Genomic DNA, 18,594 nt, shown 5'->3' on the forward strand with positions numbered 1-18,594 from the left:
CCACCTCGGCCTCCCAAAGTGCTGGGATTATAGGCATGAGCCACCGCGCCCGGCCACAAGTAAATAATTTTAAGTAACATATATATTACCTAAAATATATATAAGTATATATTACCTATATATTATATATATCATATAAAATATATACTTATATATTTTATAAGGTTATATATTATAAGTTATATATAACTAATATGTTACATATATAAGTAAATATAAGTATTATAAGTTATATATAAGTATTAAAGTATATAAAGTATATAAATATATATTAAGTGTATAAAAATATAATTATGTTTTGTATGTATATAAATCTATGTTGCTTAAAAGGTAACCAGTTACTAATGATAGTCGACTCCTGAATAATTCTGTAACATAGTAGCAGAAACTGGCTCTCTCCACCAACTTGTAATCAAAATGCCCTTATACAACTTTTCCTAAGGCAGTAACTGTTAGAACAATATCATAGAGGTAGAACGTGGGGAAGCCCACACCTCAAATTTCAGGAGAATGTCCAAGAACTGGGCTGTCCATGTGGACCTTCTGTCCATCTCACGTCCAGACCATCCGCCAACTCAAATTGAGGTACAGAACAGATGGGAAAGGCTTCAAGGCCCTATTTGCCCCACTTGAAACTAGAGGAGATCAGGCCAGGTGCGGCGGCTCTCACCTGTAATCCTAGCACTTTAGGAGGCAGAGGCGGGTGGATGGCTTGAGTCCAGGAGTTCAAGACCAGCCTGGGCAACATGGCAAAACCCCAACTCTACTAAAAATACAAAATTAGCCGGGCATGGTGGCAGGCACCTCCTCCGCTACTCAGGAGGCTGAAGTGGGAGGATTGCTTGAGCCTGGGAGGTAGAGGTTGCAGTGAGCCAAGATCATGCCACTGTACTCCAGCCTGGGAGACCCTGTCTCCAAAAAAAAAAAAAAAAAAAAAAAAAGTGGAGGAGTTCAAGCTGGTTTCTCCCCACTTCCTCCTGACCACTCCTCACAAACTGTCCTCAGAACTCCAGAACCCGTAAAAATGTATCTTTTTCCCAAACCCAGACACACTCCTATTCCCCCTTCTTATGTTTAAAGGAAAAAATATGCTTGGATGTGGTGAGGAGTGTCTCTGGAACATGAACAGGCTTTCCCCAAAACAGACTGAGTGTGTGAACCACAAAATGAAGACTCTTAGAAGAAATGCTAATGTTTACCAAGATGCAGAGGTATGCAAGGTCTGCAATCTTGGTAAAGAAAAGTAAATCCACTTATATAGTTAACAAAAGAAAGAAAAATTGGCTGAGTGCAGTGACTGACACCTGTAATCTCATCACTTTTGGAGGCTAAGGTGGGAGGCTCTCTTGAGGCCAGGAGTTCAAGACCAGCCTGGGCAACATAGCAAGACCCCATCTCTACAAAAACAAGAAATAAAATTAGCTGGGCATGGTGGCACGTGCCTGTGGTTCCAGCTAGTTAGGAAGCTGAGGTGAGAGGATCACCTGAGAAGACCTATCTCAAGAAGAAAGAGGAAAGAAAGGAAGGAAGGAAGGAAGGAAGGAAGGAAGGAAGGAAGGAAGGAAGGAAGGAAGGATCCACCCTCAGAGTAGGAGATACACAGAGTTCTACAGTATAAAGCACTGGCCCTGTAATCCCAGCACTTTGGGAGGCCAAAGTAGGTGGATCACTTGAGGTCAGGAGTTCAAGACCAGCCTGGCCAACATGCTGAAACCCTGGCTCTACTAAAAATGCAAAAAAAAAAATTAGCCGAGCATGGTGGCACATGTCTGTGGTCCCAGCTACTTGGGAGACTGAGGCAGGAGAATCGCTTGAACCCAGGAGGTGGAGGCTGCAGTGAGTTGCAATCACGCCACTGCACTCCAGTCTAGGGGACAGAGCAAGACTCTGTCTCAAAAAAATAAAATAAAAAATAAAAGAAGAAAAAACTTTTAAAAAATTTAAAAATAAAAATAAAGTGGCAGGAAACTTGAAAAGGAGGAACAATGGTTGTCCTCCTTTAGAAAACCACAGTTTTGAACAAGTTGGGATGTTGCAGCTCCTGTGAATGGGACAGTGGCTTTGAGTGTGAGAAAAGCACAGAGAGGAACTGGGGACCCTGCACAAAGATCTCACCACCAGGTCAGGGCGGTGACCTCACCACACCATTGAGCTCCCATGTTCTCATGTATATGACGGGGACAGCACCTCTAAACCCACAGGCTGGGCAAGGAATGAAGGAGGTAACCAGCAGACTGCCTGGAGCTTGGCGGCATAAACCAACATCTCCCTCCTTTCCTCTCCATGCAGAAAGGAGTCTAAGGGGCAGGCCTGAGCTAGTGCCCCTTACAAAGGCCAGCTTGTAAGATTCCCCGTGGCTGGTGTTTGAGATCTGGATTTCCAATGGAGAATTCACACTATTAAAATAATAAGCTGACTGTGCCTAAACTATATGCAAAAGCAGCATGGTTCATGCTAAGCACCTCTTTCGGTTCTGGGAGTCTGGAATTCGGGTAGCTGCCAGGCAGTGAGTGCCTGCAGAACCAGCCCCCAACAGAAACCCCGGGGCGCTGAGTCTCCGGGAGCTCCCCTAATGGACAGCATTCCATGCTGCTGTTAAAACTCATTTCTGGGGAATATGGTGCATCCTGTGTGATCCCACTGGGGGAGGATTCTTGGGAGCTTGTGTCTGGTCTGCCCTGGGCTTCATTCCATGGAATTCCCATCACTGATTCTGCCTCACCTCCTTTGACTGTCATCAATCACTCATGAGCACGACTGCATGCCAAACCCTCCTGGCAACTGTCTGAACTTAAGGGTGCTCTTGGAGACCCCTGACACGCTGTCTGTTATACTGGGTGCTCTTGGAGACCCCTGACACGCTGTCTGTTATACTGGGTGCTCTTGGAGACCCCTGACACACTGTCTGTTATACTGGGTGCTCTTGGAGACCCCTGACACGCTGTTATACTGGGTGCTCTTGGAGACCCCTGGCATGCTGTCTGTTATACTGGGTGCTCTTGGAGACCCCTGACACGCTGTCTGTTATACTGGGTGCTCTTGGAGACCCCTGACACGCTGTCTGTTATACTGGGTGCTCTTGGAGACCCCTGACACGCTGTCTGTTATACTGGGTGCTCTTGGAGACCCCTGACACGCTGTCTGTTATAAAGAGGGTGTTCTGCCCTGCCGGGGCTTGTTGTCTAAAGGAAGGCAGTGTTGGTTAACTCTGGGGGTTTTGAGATGGTGAGTGGCCATGCAGAGAAAGATAATATCTGAAGAAGGTCGTGATAAATGGGGACAAGCTGAAGACTGATAGGTCCAGAGAAGAAAAGAGGGCAATCTCCTAGGATTTTGAATTTAAAAAGAAAAAAAAAACTCATCAAAAACTGGGGACAATCCGATAGGCCTGAGATGGACCAGGCACCAACTTCTGATTCAGAGGACACAGCATTGTTTTCCTTTGCAGGAAAACGGGATTTTCTTTTTTTTCTTTGAGATGGAGTCTCGCTCTGTCACCCAGACTGGAGTGCAGTGGCGCGATCTTGGCTCCCTGCAGCCTCCGCCTCCCGGGTTCAAGTGATTCTCCTGCTTCAGCCTCCTGAGTAGCTGGGATTACAGGCGTGCACCACTGCACCCGGCCTGGGATCTTTTTTATCACGAATCTTCTCAACCACCGTATAATGTTAGGCTCCCACATATCCACACCTATGAGGCCAGTTGCATAGCCGCGCTGCTGCAAGATTCTTGCAAAAGTGGTTTCGTTCTCAGGGAGACCACCTGAGCCAGCGTTCCACTGAAGGGCCCGGTATCCATTGCTGGCTTCCATGCCTGTGGGGCAGGGAAAAGAGGAAGAATTTACTTTCCCTTCTCTAGATGAGCACTTCTCAACCAGGGGGATTTGGTGTCTGAGATCTGGATTTGTGCACCCGAGCCAAGCTGCTATTATCTATCATCCATCTATCATGTATGGAGCTATCAATTATCTACCCATCTATCATCTGTCATCTATCTATCTACCTACCTACCTACCTACCTATCTATCACACTATTCTTGAAATAATAAGCATGGCCAATGTCTGGAGATGTTTGTGGTGTCACAACTCAGAAAGGGTGGGGTGTGGTGCTACTCGTTATCGGGAGCGTGGAGTCCAGAGATGCTGCTCAAGACCCGACATACAGTGCACAGAACGGCCCCACCAGAGAATCATCTAGCCCCAAATGTCCATCATGCCAAAACAGAGACACCCTACCTTAGGATGACACACTCTACGTGATCTATCATATGTCTATCTATCTGTTTACCTAGTTATCACCTGTCACCTGTCTATCTCAATATGTATCCATCATCTATATCTATCCATCTATCTATGTATTATCTATCATTATCATTAATCATCTAGCTATCAATCAGCTATCATTATCTATCATCTATCACTTATCTATCATCTATCATTATCTATCAGTTAGCTATTATCTACCTATCATCTATCACGTCATTATCCATCATCTATCATTATGTATCATCATCTAGATATCTAGCTATCAATCATCCATTATCTGTCATTATCATCCATCTAGTGTGTATCTAGCTATCAATTATCTATCTATCTATCTATCTATCTATCTATCTATCTATCTGACATCTAGCTGTATCAGAGTGACTCTCAACTTGGGGAAACTTTGCTCTCTCTAAGAGACACTTGCTCTTGTGATCAGTCATACTGGCTCAGAATAAACCTCTTTAAAATATTCCAGACTTGGTTTTTCTGTTCACATCCTAATGATCACAACTTTTATGTGTATGCACACAATACAATATTCCTTACATAAATACAAGGAAGATGATGAATTGCAGATGATCTTTGTACTATTGCCCCTATATCTTCACCATCAGTACTCAACTGTTACAGATGATAGAATGAGTGCACACAGATGTACCCATTTCTCCATCATCTCCATGACACCAACCTGATCTGAAAGAATGTCTCCCCGTGAGGAATGCAGCTCGGCTCGGGGTGCAGAGCGGGGCAGCCGCCAGGTGCTGAGTGAGCCTCACACCTTCCTCTGCAAGTTGGTCAATATTCGGCGTTCTGAGCAAAGCACACACATGTCATTGTTGGAAGGGAGACGTGCATTTGGCTTAAGCAGATCCCTGCTCTGAAAGGCAGAGGAATAGACTGCAAAGACTTCACCGGATTTCAGAATTAGTAGCATTATGGTCTCCTGTAGAGGCTGATCGACCCCTGTCCTAAGTTTGGTGTTGATGTTGAGATGGATGACATCACTCACACACACACACACACACACACACACACACACACACACACACTATATGAGACAATTTATGACTCTCATAATGAGGCTTTCCTTTGGTGTTGATGTTGAGATGGATGACATCACACACACACACACACACACACACACACACACACACACACACACAGTATATGAGACAATTTATGACTCTCATAATGAGGCTTTCCGGGGAGAGCAGGGCAGGCCTTCCAAGCTCATGTGAAATTAAGGAAGCAAGGAAAGGAGATTTTTGTTTTTAATTGTGGTGAGGGTGTGGGGCTGGGATGAGGGCTCCCATGCAAGGGTGGGGGCGTTTATGGTCTGAATCTGCCGTCAGCACTGAAGGAGACAGTCCCTGTGCTTTCTTATCTACTCGTCCAGATGTGGAGCCAGACAGAAGAGGCCTAAAAGCTTTCAGCATCAGATATCAAAAAACAGTGAGGGCCGGGCACGGTGGCTCATGCCCGTAATCTCAACACTTTGGGAGGCCTAGGCGGGCGGATCACTTGAGGTCAGGAGTTCAAGACCAGCCTAGCCAACATGGTAAAACTCCATCTCTACTAAAAAAAATACAGAAATTAGTCAGGCAACGTGGTGCATGCCTGTAATCCCAGCTACTCAGGAGGCTGAGACAGGAGAATAGCTTGAGCCCAGGAGGTGGAGGTTGCAGTGATCCGAGATCACACCACTGCACTCCAGCCTGGGTGAGAGAACAGAGTGAGACCCTGTCTCAAAAAACTAAAAAAAAAGGAAGGAAGGAAGGAAGGAAGCAAGGAAGGAAAGAAAGAAAGAAAGAGAAAGAGAAGTCAAGAAAGAAAGAAAGAAAGAAAAAGAAAGAGAAGTCAAAAGAAGCATCCACATAGAATGGAACCTATGGAATATGACTTGGCCACTGCAAGGGTGAGGAACAGTACTGACACTTGCTGCCACGGGGAGGAGCCCTGAAAACACTGTGTTCTGTGAAAGCGCCCTGACATAAAAAACCACAGGTCATATAATTCCATTTGTATGAAAGGTCCCTAACAGGGCAGTCTATAGAGATGGAAAGTATATTAGTGGCTGCCAGAGGCCGAGGGTTAGGGTGCTGAGAGAGTTGGAGGAGTGTTAGCTGGGGCTGCCGTAACAAAGTCCTACACAGCTGGCAGCTTCAACGCCAGGTATTGGTTGGGTGCAGTGGCTTCCGCCTGTCATCCCAGCACTTTGGGGGGCCAAGGTGGGTGGATCACTTGAGGCCAGGAGTTCGAGACAAGCCTTGGCAACATAGTGAAAACCTGTCTCTACAAAAAAATATAAAAATGAGCTGGGCACGGTGGCATGTGCCTGTAGTCTCAGCTACTCAGGAGGCTGAGGTGGGAGGATTGCTTGAGCCCAGGAGACGGAGGTTGCAGTGAGCTGTGATCACGCCACTGCATTCCAGCCTGGGCAATAGAGTGAGACCCTGTCTCAAAAAACAAAACAAAATAAAACAGAAAAACAAACCCAGTAGACATTTATTCGCTCACATTTCTGGGAGCTGGAAGTCTGAGATCAAGCGTGGGCAGGGCTGGTTCCTCCCGAGGTCGCTCTCCTGGGCTCATAGACACCATCTTCTCCCTGTGTCCTCAGGTGGTCACTGCTCTATGCGTGTCTGTGTCCTTATCTCCTCTTCTTATGAGGACCCTAATCCTATTGGATCAGGGCCCACCCTAGTGACTCATTTTACCTGAATCACCTCTCTAAAGACTCAGTCTCCAAATAGAGTCACAGTCTGAGGTCCTGGGGATTAGGACTTCAACGTAGGCATTTAGGGGACACAGATTTGCCCCTAGCTGAAGGTGATGGCTAAAGGGGCGCAGTTTCTCTGGGGGTATGTAAATGCTCTAACATGGTTTGTGGTGATGGATGGATGGCTCTGTGAATAGACTAGAAGTCCCTGAACTGTACACTATAAACAGATGAACCACATGTTCTGTGAATTACAACCAGGCCTGCTCAGGGTGTTCGCAAGGGGATCCCTGGACAGGGGCCAGATTGATTGATTGATTGACTGATTTAGAGACAGGGTCTTGCTCTGTGGCCCAGGCTAGAATGCAGTGGTGCGATCTCAGCTCACCATAACCTCCACCTCCCGGGCTCAAGCCATCCTCTCTCAGCTTCCCGAGTAGCTGGGACTACAGGCGTGTGCCACCACACCTGGCTAATTTTTTGTATGTTTCATAGAGACAGGGTTTTGCCATATTGCCCAGGCTGGTCTCAAACTCCTGGGCTCAAGTGATCCACCTTCCTTGGCCTCCCAAAGTGCTGGGATGACAGGCAGGAGCCACCGCGCCCGGCCCGCACAGGGCACACTGCTGCAGGTGCTGCAATGTCCACTGCAAAGAAGGGAGGCCTTGTTCTGTGGGGACCACTCCTGAGGTTGGCAGCGATTGAAAAGCAGATGCAGCCTGCGCTCTGGGGCGATCCTTCTAGGAGAAAAGGCCACTAAACGGAATAAGGAGGTTTCTCACCTTTTCTCCTGTTGTAGAAGGCACGTGAGCACCACTCAAGCACTCTGCTGGTAAGGCTGGCATAGAGGCTACTACTCTGTGTTTGCACATGCCACTGCAGTGAGCTGAACGAATGGGGGTCTGCCAACCGATCTGTCCACGTGCTGACCCCCCAAACCTGTGTGTGGGACCTTGCTTAGAAAAACTGTCTTTGGAGATGTTGTTAGTTAGGTATCCTGAGATGAGATCATCCTGATTTAGAGAGGGCCCTACATGCAATGACCAGTGTCCTTCTAAAAGACAGAGGAGGAAACACAGACACAGAGGAGAAGGCCACGTGGGGACGGAGGCAGACACTGGAGTGATGTGGCCACAGGCCCAGAGATGCCTGGAGCCCCCAGGAGCTGGGAGAAGCAGGAAGGGTCCTTCTCTACAGCTTCGCAGGGAGCTCCGTCGGTGTCTTCATCTCCTCTTTTGGTAATCCATATCAGATTAGGGCTCACCCTAAGGACCTCGGTTTAACTCAATTACCTCTTCAGAGACCCCATCTGAATACGGTCACACCCTGAAGTACCGGTGGTTAGGGCTTAAACCTATAAATTTGGAGGAGACCAGAACTCAGCCAGCAACCGATGGCGTTTGCAAACGTACTCAACAGAAGATGAGACCTTTACAGTGGGCGGGCCTTGCTGCAGTGACCTGTGTCCTTATAGGACGAGGAGATTAGGACACAGACGCAGAGGAGGAGGCCGCGTGGAGACGGAGGCAGAGACTGGAGTGATGGGGCCACAAGCCCAGGGACACCTGAAGCCCCCAGGAGCTGGGAAAGGCAGGAAGGATCCTCCCATAGGGCCCCCAGAGGGAGCCCGGCCCTGCCCACACCTGGATTTAAGGTTTCTGGTCTCCAGAACTAGGAGAACAAATTCCCTTTGTTTTAAGCTACCCATTTTGTGGTAATAATACATTCACCCACTCACCGCAGTTCTGCATCGTTTAAAAGGGCCTTTTTACCTGTTGGTAGTTTTTTGTGGTGTTGAGTTCTGAGGTCCTAAGGAGTTTCCTAATTTCTCTAGGCAGATTTTAAATGCACCATTCAGTCAAACTCACATAACATCACCACCAATAACAACAACCAGCTGTACCTCAGGGTGTTGTTCCCATAGCAACCGAGATCCCCAATGCCTAGATCATCTGCCATGATCAGTAGGATATTTGGTCTAAAGGCATTTGCAGTTTTAGGTTCACACGTCTTCAGAAGCAAGCATAAAAACAGCAGCACCAGCAAAGAGTCCCTGGAGAGAAAGTGAAACAGAAATGACCATCTACAATTTGGCACGGGAAGCAGGCATTTCAAGGCAGCTCGCTGGGAAGGCAAAGGTCTTATCACTAAATTAAGACGTTCAGCTTTATGGGAGGTTATTATCCCGGCCTGAATTAGTGCACTAGTGTCCCTGGACCAAACGAGGGTCAGACTGCTATTTCTCGTGGCCCAGTAGCGAGATGCAGATGAACTGGGAAACAGGAGAGCTTTTCATTCTGTAACCAGTTACAGGAGGAAGGCCTGGAAATTCTCTCCCAACGAACTCAACATTACAAAGCTTTCCAGAGCTTATATACCTTCAAAGCTCTGTGTCTAAGGGTAAGTGTGCATTCATCTAAAGACATAAGTGATTAACTTCTCATCTGTAACTAAGGTCTGAGTCCTGGAGACCTTCCTCTGGAGCCTCAGTAAATTGACTTAATCTAGATGGGTCCAGGTGCTGGGGTGATTACCCTTATCTTGTCTCCTGCTAAGTCACAGAGTTTTGGGGAGTTCCTTTAGTCCCCAGTAAAGCTTGTTTGTGGAGGTCTAGGGAGTTCCTTAAGACCCACAATAAAACTTGTTTAATCCTAAATGGGTCCTGTTAAGAATTCCTTCATTATCTCCTCATGCTTCAAAGGCCCAGGAGAGGCCTGGGCAAAACTCTTGGGGGGCTTTTGTTACATCCCAGCCTTTGCATAAGGGCACTGGTTGTTTCAGCTTTTAAGATGTAACTTCACCACTCGGTCAGTGCTGAAACAGTTGTTACGGAGGCCTGCGTTAGTGAGACCTGGCCTGCCACACTAGACCACACAGTTCAGAACAAACTGGAATGGAGTCACTCGTGCTAATTGCCACATCATCAAGCTGAACAGGGAAACAGGCCAGTTTTCCGAAAATCAGAAGATTCGAGCAAGCAAAAAGAAGATGTGTAGTTCACCTGAGCTAAGAAAATCTCCCATGCTTTAACCCTGTAAGAAAAGTTACTTTGAAACAACCAGTCTGCTTTATTATTCTTTTTGTTTCTTGTTTTGAGATGGGGTCTTGCTGTGTTGCCCAGGCTGGAGTGTAGTAGCATGATGGTGGTTTACTGCAGCCTCTGCCTGATTCTGAGGTGGGAGGATTGGCTCAAGCAGTCCTTGAACTGCAGTGGATGGATGGATGGATGGGTGGTCGCTTAGTGCTGGGGGATGGTCCTTGAACAGCAGTGGGTGGGTGGTGTCTTAGTGTTGGGGGATCATGGCCGTGCTCTCTGGGGAGGGCGCGAACGAGGGGTGTGTCTCAGGGTGCTTGGGGGGACACGGCTGTACTGGGGAGCAGGGGAGGAATAAGGCCATGGGGAGGGATCCCGTGTGGCCAGCAGGGTAATGGCCACGGAAGGGGACAGGATGGGGCGTGTCTTGGAGGGTGGCGAGAGGCAGGGCAGCGCTGCTGAGGCAGGAGAATAGGGTCTGGAGGCAGGGAACCTAAGGGTTTTCATGCCGACTTCCTAGAACTAAATTGAAAGGAAAATCCTAATTTTCCTTTTTTGTTCATTTTTAAAATTTTTATTATTATTATTTTTTTGAGACAGAGTTTCACTTTTGTTGCCCAGGCTGCAGTTCAATGGCATGATCTGGGCTCACTGCAACCTCCACCTCCTGGGTTCAAGCGATTCTCCTGTCTCAGCCTCCTGAGTAGCTGGGATCACAGGTGCCTGCCACCACGCCTGGCTAATTTTTTTGTATTTTTAGTAGAGGCCTGGCCTAATTTTTGTATTTTTTGTAGAGACGGGTTTCACCATATTGCCCATGCTGGTCTCAAACTCCTGACCTCAGGTGATCCACACGCCTCGGCCTCCCAAAGTGCTGGGATTGCAGGCATGAGCCACCTCTCCTGGCGGGAAAATCCTAACTTTCCATGCCTAGGTAACAAAAGGACCAGAGGCTTCCCTTTGACCTTTTCTGCTGGGCAGATGGTAGATTGGCTGTCTGCAACCAATCAGATTGATTTCGGGTCCAGTCTTCCTTTGCAACTTTGTGACTTCACCTTAGTCTCTGATTAGTTGGTTTTTGCAACCAATCAGATGTTTGCACAGGACTGTGAATTTTGTAACTTCAGCCTCTGGTTGGCTGCTGTCTGCAACCAATCAGACTAATCGCGGGCCAACACTTCCGTTACATGAGGTGAGGATGAAGTGGCCAATGGGAAACTTCTAGGGGGTATTTGGACCCAAGAAGATTCCGTACCCGGGCTCCTGAGCCGCTGCTTGGTCGGCTCCCACACTGCGACGTGTCCTTTCGTTTTCAATAAATCCCTGCTTTCCTTCTTTTGTTGCTTCATTCTTTCTTTGCTGGGCGTTTTGTCCAACTCTTTGTTCAAAACGCCAAGAACCTGGACAACTTGCAGTCACGACCCTCTACCGGTGGTGGAGGACCCAGCAGGGCGTGACCGACCCAGTTTCCGCTCCCTCCAGGCCCCGGCCGGCCTTCCTCCGCCTTCCCTTCCCTTCCTCCTTTGTTCTCTTTCCCTGCCCTTCCAGCTTCCCTTCAGTTCGATCTCCTCCACTCCCCCTCGTCCCCTCAGTCGCCCCCTATCCCTGGGCTCTGCTGTCTGGCGTCTTTCCCGGGCACAGAACGCGCCTCCAGTTACATTTTGGGGACTACAAGGCGCCGGACACAACCACGCCCTTTACAGGGGCCCAGGCTCGCCTGGGGCGCCCCTCGCCGCGCTCGCGACCCCCTCCCCAGGTCCCCACCCCAGGCCTTAGTGTGGGCCGCGTCCCGGGGTCCCTGGCACCTGGCGGCGGGCGCGGCGCGTCCCCTCCGCGCGGCGGCTCGCATGGTCGAGCGCTGTCCCAGAGCGCAGGACCTTGCCCTTCGCACTCCGCGCCTGGGCTCCGCTAGTGCCAAGGCTTCCGCCCTCTCAGCTGCGGGATCTGGGGTGTGCGCCCGCCCCTCCTTCATCTGCGTCATCTCCTGGCTCTCGGGACCTCCGGAACCTGCGCTTGGAAGCAGGTTTTCCCAGGTCGTCACACGGGGAGGCCGGGGCTAAGGAGGAGCTGATTAAACCCAGTTACGATTGACCGGGCGCGGTGGCTCCCACCTGGGATCCCAGCAATTTGGGAGGCCGAGACGAGTGGGTCACCTGGGATCAGGAGTTCGAGACCAGCCTGGCCAACATGGTGAAGCCTCGTCTCTACTAAAAATGCAAAAATTAGCTGGGCGTGTTAGCTGACTTACAGAGTGACACTCAGTCCCAAAGAATAAATAAATGAAAATGAAAATGAAAAATAAACCCAGTTAGGTTTGAGCACAGGGAGCCCCTTTTCTTTTTGTCGGGGAGGGTCTTAGGACCTGCCCAGAGCGATCAAGCTGCGATTTCAGTTTCTCAAAACTTGGTGTTTGAAATGTCTCTTCCGGATGCTGGACTTGTTCTCTAAGTCTGGAACGGGAATGCTAGATGGGCCCTTCTTTCTTCTTTTATTACTATTATTATTGTTGTTTTGAGATAGTATCTCACTCTGTCGTCCAGGCTGGAGTGCAATGGTGCGATCCTGGCTCACTGCAACCTCCGCCTCCTGGGTTCAAGCGATTCTCCTGCCTCAGCCTCCCAAGTAGCTGGAATTACAGGCACGCGCCACCACGCCCGGCTAATTCCAATTGTTATTTTTATCTTTGTTCCTTTCATGAGACTGCTATTGAAATTACTCCTTCTGATTAACCGCCCGGCCCTCGACCCCTCCCCATCTTTTCTGTGACTCATCCTTTTGTTTTTGAATGATGCAGTTTTGCTCATTACCCTGTCACCTAATTCTTTTTTTGTATCTTTGGCTCCCCTTTTGTTGTTTGTTTGTTTTGTTTTTAACTCTTTTGACCTCTAGAAAGGTCAAGGCTGAGAGTTGAGGCTGCAGTGAGCCTTTGTTTTTGTCTCTCTTGACCTCTAGTCACTGATTTTCTCAAGCCCCTTCATGTCTTACCTCACCCCCTCACATCCCATAGAAAACGCAAGATCTGGTCAAAGTATAAATTCGTATTTTGTAGGAAATGCTAGCTTAGAGACCCACTTTCCCTCAAAGGGGGTTGCTTAGGTTCTCTTCCACTGGTCAGGGGCAAAATGATTCCATAGTCTTCAAGATAACAGCACTTTCTTCTTCCAAGGCTGAGGCTGTCAAGGGTGAGGCTGTCACCGCCTCCCAAGGAAGTGGAACTACAGGTGTGCACCATCACCCCTGACACATTTTTGTTAATTTATTTTTTTGGTAGAGACTAGGTCCCACTATGTTGCATAAGCTGTTCTCAAACTCTTGCCTCAAGCAGTCCTCCTGCTTTGGCCTCCCAAAGTACTGGGATTACAGGTGAGCCACTGTGCCTGACCAGCCACAAGACTCTATGTTGGGTGTATAGGTGGGAAGTATATCCAGGTCCTCCTCACCATTATTCTGCCTCCAACATTTATGCCATTTTTTTTTTTTTTCCTTTGCAACTCAGTTCTCTATGCTTACCAAATGGAATCAGTAAGGTCGGGGAGGCGGGGGTGGAAGTTTGTGTTGAAAACATGGATTCAGAAGCCCCTCCTTAAATTCACTGAGTAAGGATTTTCATAAATGAGGGAGCTGCCCCACACGCCCCTGAGATGGGATGATGGGGGTGCTTGTTCACGACAATACAGTCAGGAGCCCCCCTCCCTGCATTTAGTGAATTGGAATCTCCCAAAATGGTGCTGGGAATTCTATTTAGAAAAGACCATTCACTTTTAATTGGCAAATTTAGTTCATTTACATTGATTACGCTGGCCATCTGTTTGGAGCTAGTTCTTGAGCACTGTTTATTGCTTCTCTCTTTGTCCTGTTACTCTAAAAGAGCTTTTATCAGACAGGCTTGGTGGCTCACACCTGTAATCCCAGTGCTTTGGGAGACTAAGGGGAAGGATTGCTTGAAACCAGGAGTTTGAGAACAGCCTGGGAAACACAGAGAGACCCTGTATCTACAAAAAAAAAAAGAAAAAAAAAATTTAAGTTAGCCGGGCATGGTGGTGTGCCTCTAGTCCCAGCTACTTGGGAGGCTGAGGTGGGAGAGTCACCTGAGCGCAGGAATTTCAGGTTGCAGTGAGCTGTGATTGCACCATTGCACTCCAGACTGGGTGACAGAGCAAGACCCTGTCTCTAAAAAAATTTTTTAAATAACTTTTTTTTTTTTAATCTTTGAGGGCTTCCCAACTGGGATTTCTTGCTGAGCCTCTATCGCACAGATGGAGAAGGCCAGGCCTAGGCCTGGAGGGAGGCGGGCAGGAGACAGTCCAGAAGCAGTTCTGCAGGGAGGTTTAATGGGGTGGAGCAGAGATTGGATCCTTGGAAGAAATTCTATGCTGCTGGGAGTGGAGATTCCTGAGAACTAGCGAGAAAAGAGCTTTGGGTGCGCTTCGGTAAATTATGTAAACACACTGAGCTGTCTTGGGTGCCCAGGATTTGGAAATGGGGCCTGGGGGCAGTAGGAGCTGGTGCTCCAGAAGTCATATTTGCGGGAGGTTGTGGGGATGGAAAGGGTGGGTAAGCCCTGACCCTGAGGGTCTAACATGACTTTCAGCACATGGAGCCTCCATGCGGACTTTGGCTTCAAAGCCATCAAGGTCAAGAGTGTGGCCAAGTGTGGAGACAGAGGTGACTCTCCCCAGTGGATGCTGAAGAACTTAAAGGTGACTCTATGGGCTGGGAACATCCGGCACAGCTGACCCGAAGTACTGGGTCTTGTTCCAATAGCCATGGCGATGGGAAACCAATAGGGGTTAACTGGTTCTCCCTGCCACCCCTTCCTCCCTTTCTTCCTTTTTCTTTTTGCTTCTTTCCTTTCCTTCCTTCCTTTCTTTTTAGAGATGAGGTCTCACCCTGTCGCCCAGGCTAGAGTGTAGTGGCACGATCATAGCTCAGTGTAGTCTTGAACACTTTGGGAGGCCAAAGGCTCAAGTGATCCTCCCACCTCAGCCTCCCAAGTAGGTGGGACTACAGGCACGTGTCACCACACCTAATTATTTAAATTTTATGTGGAGGCAGGGTCTCGCTATGTTGTCCCAGCTGGTCTGAAACTCCTGGCCTCAAGCCATCTTAGTGTCCTAAAGTGCTGGGACTACAGATGTGAGCCATCACACCTGGCCTACTATTTCTTTCTTGACTCAAGAGAATTGGCTGGAGATGGATTTGACTTTTTTGGTCTCTACGCACAGTCTGAATTCTTGGAGGCTGATATGGATTGGATAAATTGAGGACACGTTCTTGAGGTGGTGACAAGGTGGGGCATTGCTCATCACATACCTAGGCTTGGAAGAGTGGGAGGAGCGACCTGTTGCTTGAACCTGGAGACAGAAAGAACTACTGGAAAGACCTCCTTACTCCCAGGAGAGAATGTGCTGGGGACTGAATTGTGTTGCCCTCAAATTCACAGGAATAAGGTTTTTATTCATCCTTTAAAATGAGGTCACAAGAGGGGGCCCTATTCCAATAGGAGTGGGGTCCTTATAAGAAGAGATTAGGGCCGGGCGCAGTGGCTCAGCCTGTCATCCCAGCACTTTGGAAGGCCAAGGCGGGTGGATCACTTGAGGTCGGGAGTTCCAGACCAGCCTGGGCAACATGGCGAAAACCTGCCTCTACTAAATAATACAAAAATTAGCTGGGCGTGGCGGTACACGCCTGTAGTCCCACCTACGAGGGAGGCCGAGACAGGAGAATCGCTTGAACGTGAGGCAGAGGTTGCAGTGAGCCGAGATCACACCATTGCACGCCAGCCTGGGCAACGCAACAAGACTCCATCTCAAAAAAAACCCCAAAAAACAAGAATCAGAGGTAGGACACAGACAGGCACAGAGGGATGACTGTGTAAAGACATGGGAAGAAGGCGGCAGCTGTGAACCGAGAAACAGGCTCTCCCCAGACACAGATTCTGTCATGCCATGGTCTTGAACATCCAGCCTCTAGAACTGCAAGAAATATTCTTGATGATACCCAGTTTGTGGTATTTTCATTCTAGCAGCCCAGACAATTAAGGCACAGCCTGATTATGCAATGACCTCGCAGCTCAGAGCTGGGGCGGACCCTGCCTGTACAGTGCGACTTCCATAGCCTGAGTTTGCCCACATCACCTGGGGCATTGGGGACAAAGGAAAACCACTTGAAAACAGTTCCAACGGGAAGCACAGTTCATCCTTGTGGTTTTAAACAATAAACAAACACTATAAATGGGCACCACAGACAAAGCCACATCAGTGTCCGTTTTTATCTTTGGGGCCTATCTCCTGTTCATGTGCAAATCTGTAAGCCACAGAGGCGCCTTTGCTGGGACTTGGGCTGTTTGGGGCTACAGGGCAGACTCTTCCAGACCGAGCTGGGGTCCATTGACAGAATCCTCCCCGACTCCAGGAGATACTTTGCCTCTCCAGTTTGGGTGTCTGAGTGATCATTCAATGATTTATTATTACTGTTTGTTTGTTTGTTTATTTTTGATGAGACAGTCTTGCTGTATCACCCAGGCTGCGGTGCAGTGGTATGATCTCAGCTCACTGCAACCTCCGCCTCCCGGCTTCAAGCAATTCTTCTGCCTCAGCCTCCTGAGTAGCTGGGATTACAGGCGTACGTCACCACGCCTGGCTTCTTTTTGTTTTGTTTTGTTTTGATAGAGACAGGGTTTCACCATGTTGGTCAGGCTGGTCTCGACCTCCTGACCTCAAGTGATCTGCCCGCCTCTGCCTCCCAAAGTGCTGGGATTACAGGCGTGAGCCACTGCACCTGGCCAATGTTTATTGTTCATTTCTACTTTTTCTTGCCTTTTTCTTTGTTTTCTTCACAGGGAGAAACTATTCATCCTTATGCAAATAGATATCTTAACATGATGCTGAAGTTTGTTTCATTTTTTTGTTTTCTTTCTTTTTTGAGACAGGGTCTTGCTCTGTTGCCCAGGCTGGGGTGCAGTGGTGCGATCATAGCTCAGTGCAGCCTCCAACTCCTGTGCTCAAATGATCCTCCTGCCTTAGCCTCCTGAGTAGCTAGGACTACAGGCGTGTGCCACCATGCAGGCTAATTTTTTTTATTTTTGTTTTTGTAGAGCTAGAGTTTCATCATGTTGCCCAGGTTGGTTTTGAACTCCTGGCCTCAAGTGATCCTCCCGTGGTGGCCTTCTAAAGTGCTGGGATGACAGCCACCACGGTCAGCTGGTTTGTTTCACTTTGAGTGACAAAATTTAGGAATCGGGGTTCCAGCTTTTCATTGCAGACATTTATTGTGGGCCGTCTTCCCTAAGGCACCAGCAGAGGGGGAATGGGCCACAGCAGGGCTGCAGCCATGGTCTCCAGATGTTGCCCAGCCTGTCCAGCTGCAGAGGAACCGGGCTGAGTGTCCGCTGGTGTTCCCGCACAGCCCGCTGGACTCGTTCCATCACCTGATAGAACACAGGCTCTGAGGCTGGTGTGAGGACGTGGGTCTCAGAAGGGTCTCTTGAGAGGTCAAAGAGCAAAGGTGGATCGTGGTGGAGTACTTTTTCCCCAAAGCATGGGCAGACTTTTCTTCCATAGCAGGCACCGGCTCCCTCTGGCTGGAACACCGGGGTCACAAAGTGGACTTTCCACGTGGTTCCTTCTGGTGGAAAGACAATAATTACCGAGTTGGTATAGAGAGATAGGGCGCAGTGCTGGAGAATGGCATCTTCATAAGGGCTAAAGGGTAGGAATAACCCAAGCGTCCATTGGATGCATTGGATGGACAGATAAACAAAACATCGTACATCTTACATGGAGTACTGTGTAGCTATGGAAAGCAATGACACACTGACACCGGCTGCAACATCAATGAACCCTGAAAATACTATGCTCAGAGAAAGAAGTTACAAAAGAGCACACATTGCATGATTCCATTCATATTGAATGTCAAGGATAGGGAAACACATAAAGACAGGAAGTAGAGTAGTGGTTTCCAGGGCCTGTAGGGTGTGGAATGGGGAGTGACTGCTGATAGGCAGTGTCTGCTTTTGGGGTGATGAAAATGTTCTGGAGCTACACAGACGTGGAGGTTGCACAACACTGTGAAAGCACGAAGTGCCTGTGAATTGCACTTGGTCAGTTTTTTTTTTTTCTTTTCTTTTTTTTGAGACAGAGTCTTGCTCTGTCGCCCAGGCTAGAGTGCAGTGGTGCAACCTCCGCCTCCTGGGTTCAAGCGATTCTCCTGCCTCAGCCTCACAAGTAGCTGGGATTACAGGAATGCGCCTGTAATTGTTCACAAAGAAGATGAAATCATTTTAAGGTCAGGTGATTAAAACATTTGGAAGCACATCTAGATGCATAAAATAGACTACAAAAGGCTGGACGTGGTGGCTCACACCTGTAATTTCAGCATTTTTGGAGGCCAAGATGGGTGGATTACTTGAACCCAGGAGTTGCCTGGGCAACATACTGAGACCTTGTTTCAATTTAATAAATAAAGAAAAATTGGAGGCCAGGCATGGTGGCTCACACCTGTCATCCCGGCACTTTGGGAGGCCGAGGAGGGTGGATCACTTGAGGCCAGGAGTTCGAGACCAGCCTGCCTAACATGGT

The 18,594-nt window shown here is 48.5% G+C and overlaps 2 protein-coding genes across 7 annotated transcripts in view; both read right to left on the bottom strand.

Annotated features, from left to right (window-relative positions):
* LOC126947230 (arylsulfatase D) overlaps positions 1-11,963 on the bottom strand; it is a 29,230-nt gene extending 17,267 nt beyond the window's left edge. Inside the window, exons 1-4 of one of the 3 annotated variants that reach the window (XM_050777945.1) lie at positions 11,821-11,962; positions 8,885-9,034; positions 4,951-5,072; positions 3,688-3,810 (exon numbers count right to left, since the gene is read on the bottom strand). In XM_050777945.1, the coding sequence (XP_050633902.1) occupies positions 3,688-3,810; positions 4,951-5,072; positions 8,885-9,034; positions 11,821-11,864 (439 nt within the window). In that variant the 5' untranslated portion in view covers positions 11,865-11,962. Of the gene's footprint in view, positions 1-3,687; positions 3,811-4,950; positions 5,073-8,884; positions 9,035-11,270; positions 11,767-11,820 lie in introns of those variants that run through there. The other 2 variants (XM_050777946.1, XM_050777947.1) reach the window with 2 other exon arrangements.
* A 5,303-nt stretch (positions 11,964-17,266) lies between these two features.
* Positions 17,267-18,594, bottom strand: part of LOC126947231 (arylsulfatase L) — a 32,069-nt gene continuing 30,741 nt past the window's right edge. For 3 of the 4 annotated variants that reach the window (XM_050777948.1, XM_050777951.1, XM_050777950.1), the window contains one exon: positions 17,267-17,641. In XM_050777948.1, the coding sequence (XP_050633905.1) occupies positions 17,283-17,641 (359 nt within the window). In that variant the 3' untranslated portion in view covers positions 17,267-17,282. The remainder of the gene's footprint in view (positions 17,642-18,594) is intronic. The other variant, XM_050777949.1, reaches the window with a different exon arrangement.

This window comes from Macaca thibetana, chromosome Y (assembly GCF_024542745.1).
Source record: "Macaca thibetana thibetana isolate TM-01 chromosome Y, ASM2454274v1, whole genome shotgun sequence".
Classification (NCBI taxonomy): Eukaryota; Metazoa; Chordata; class Mammalia; order Primates; family Cercopithecidae; genus Macaca; species Macaca thibetana.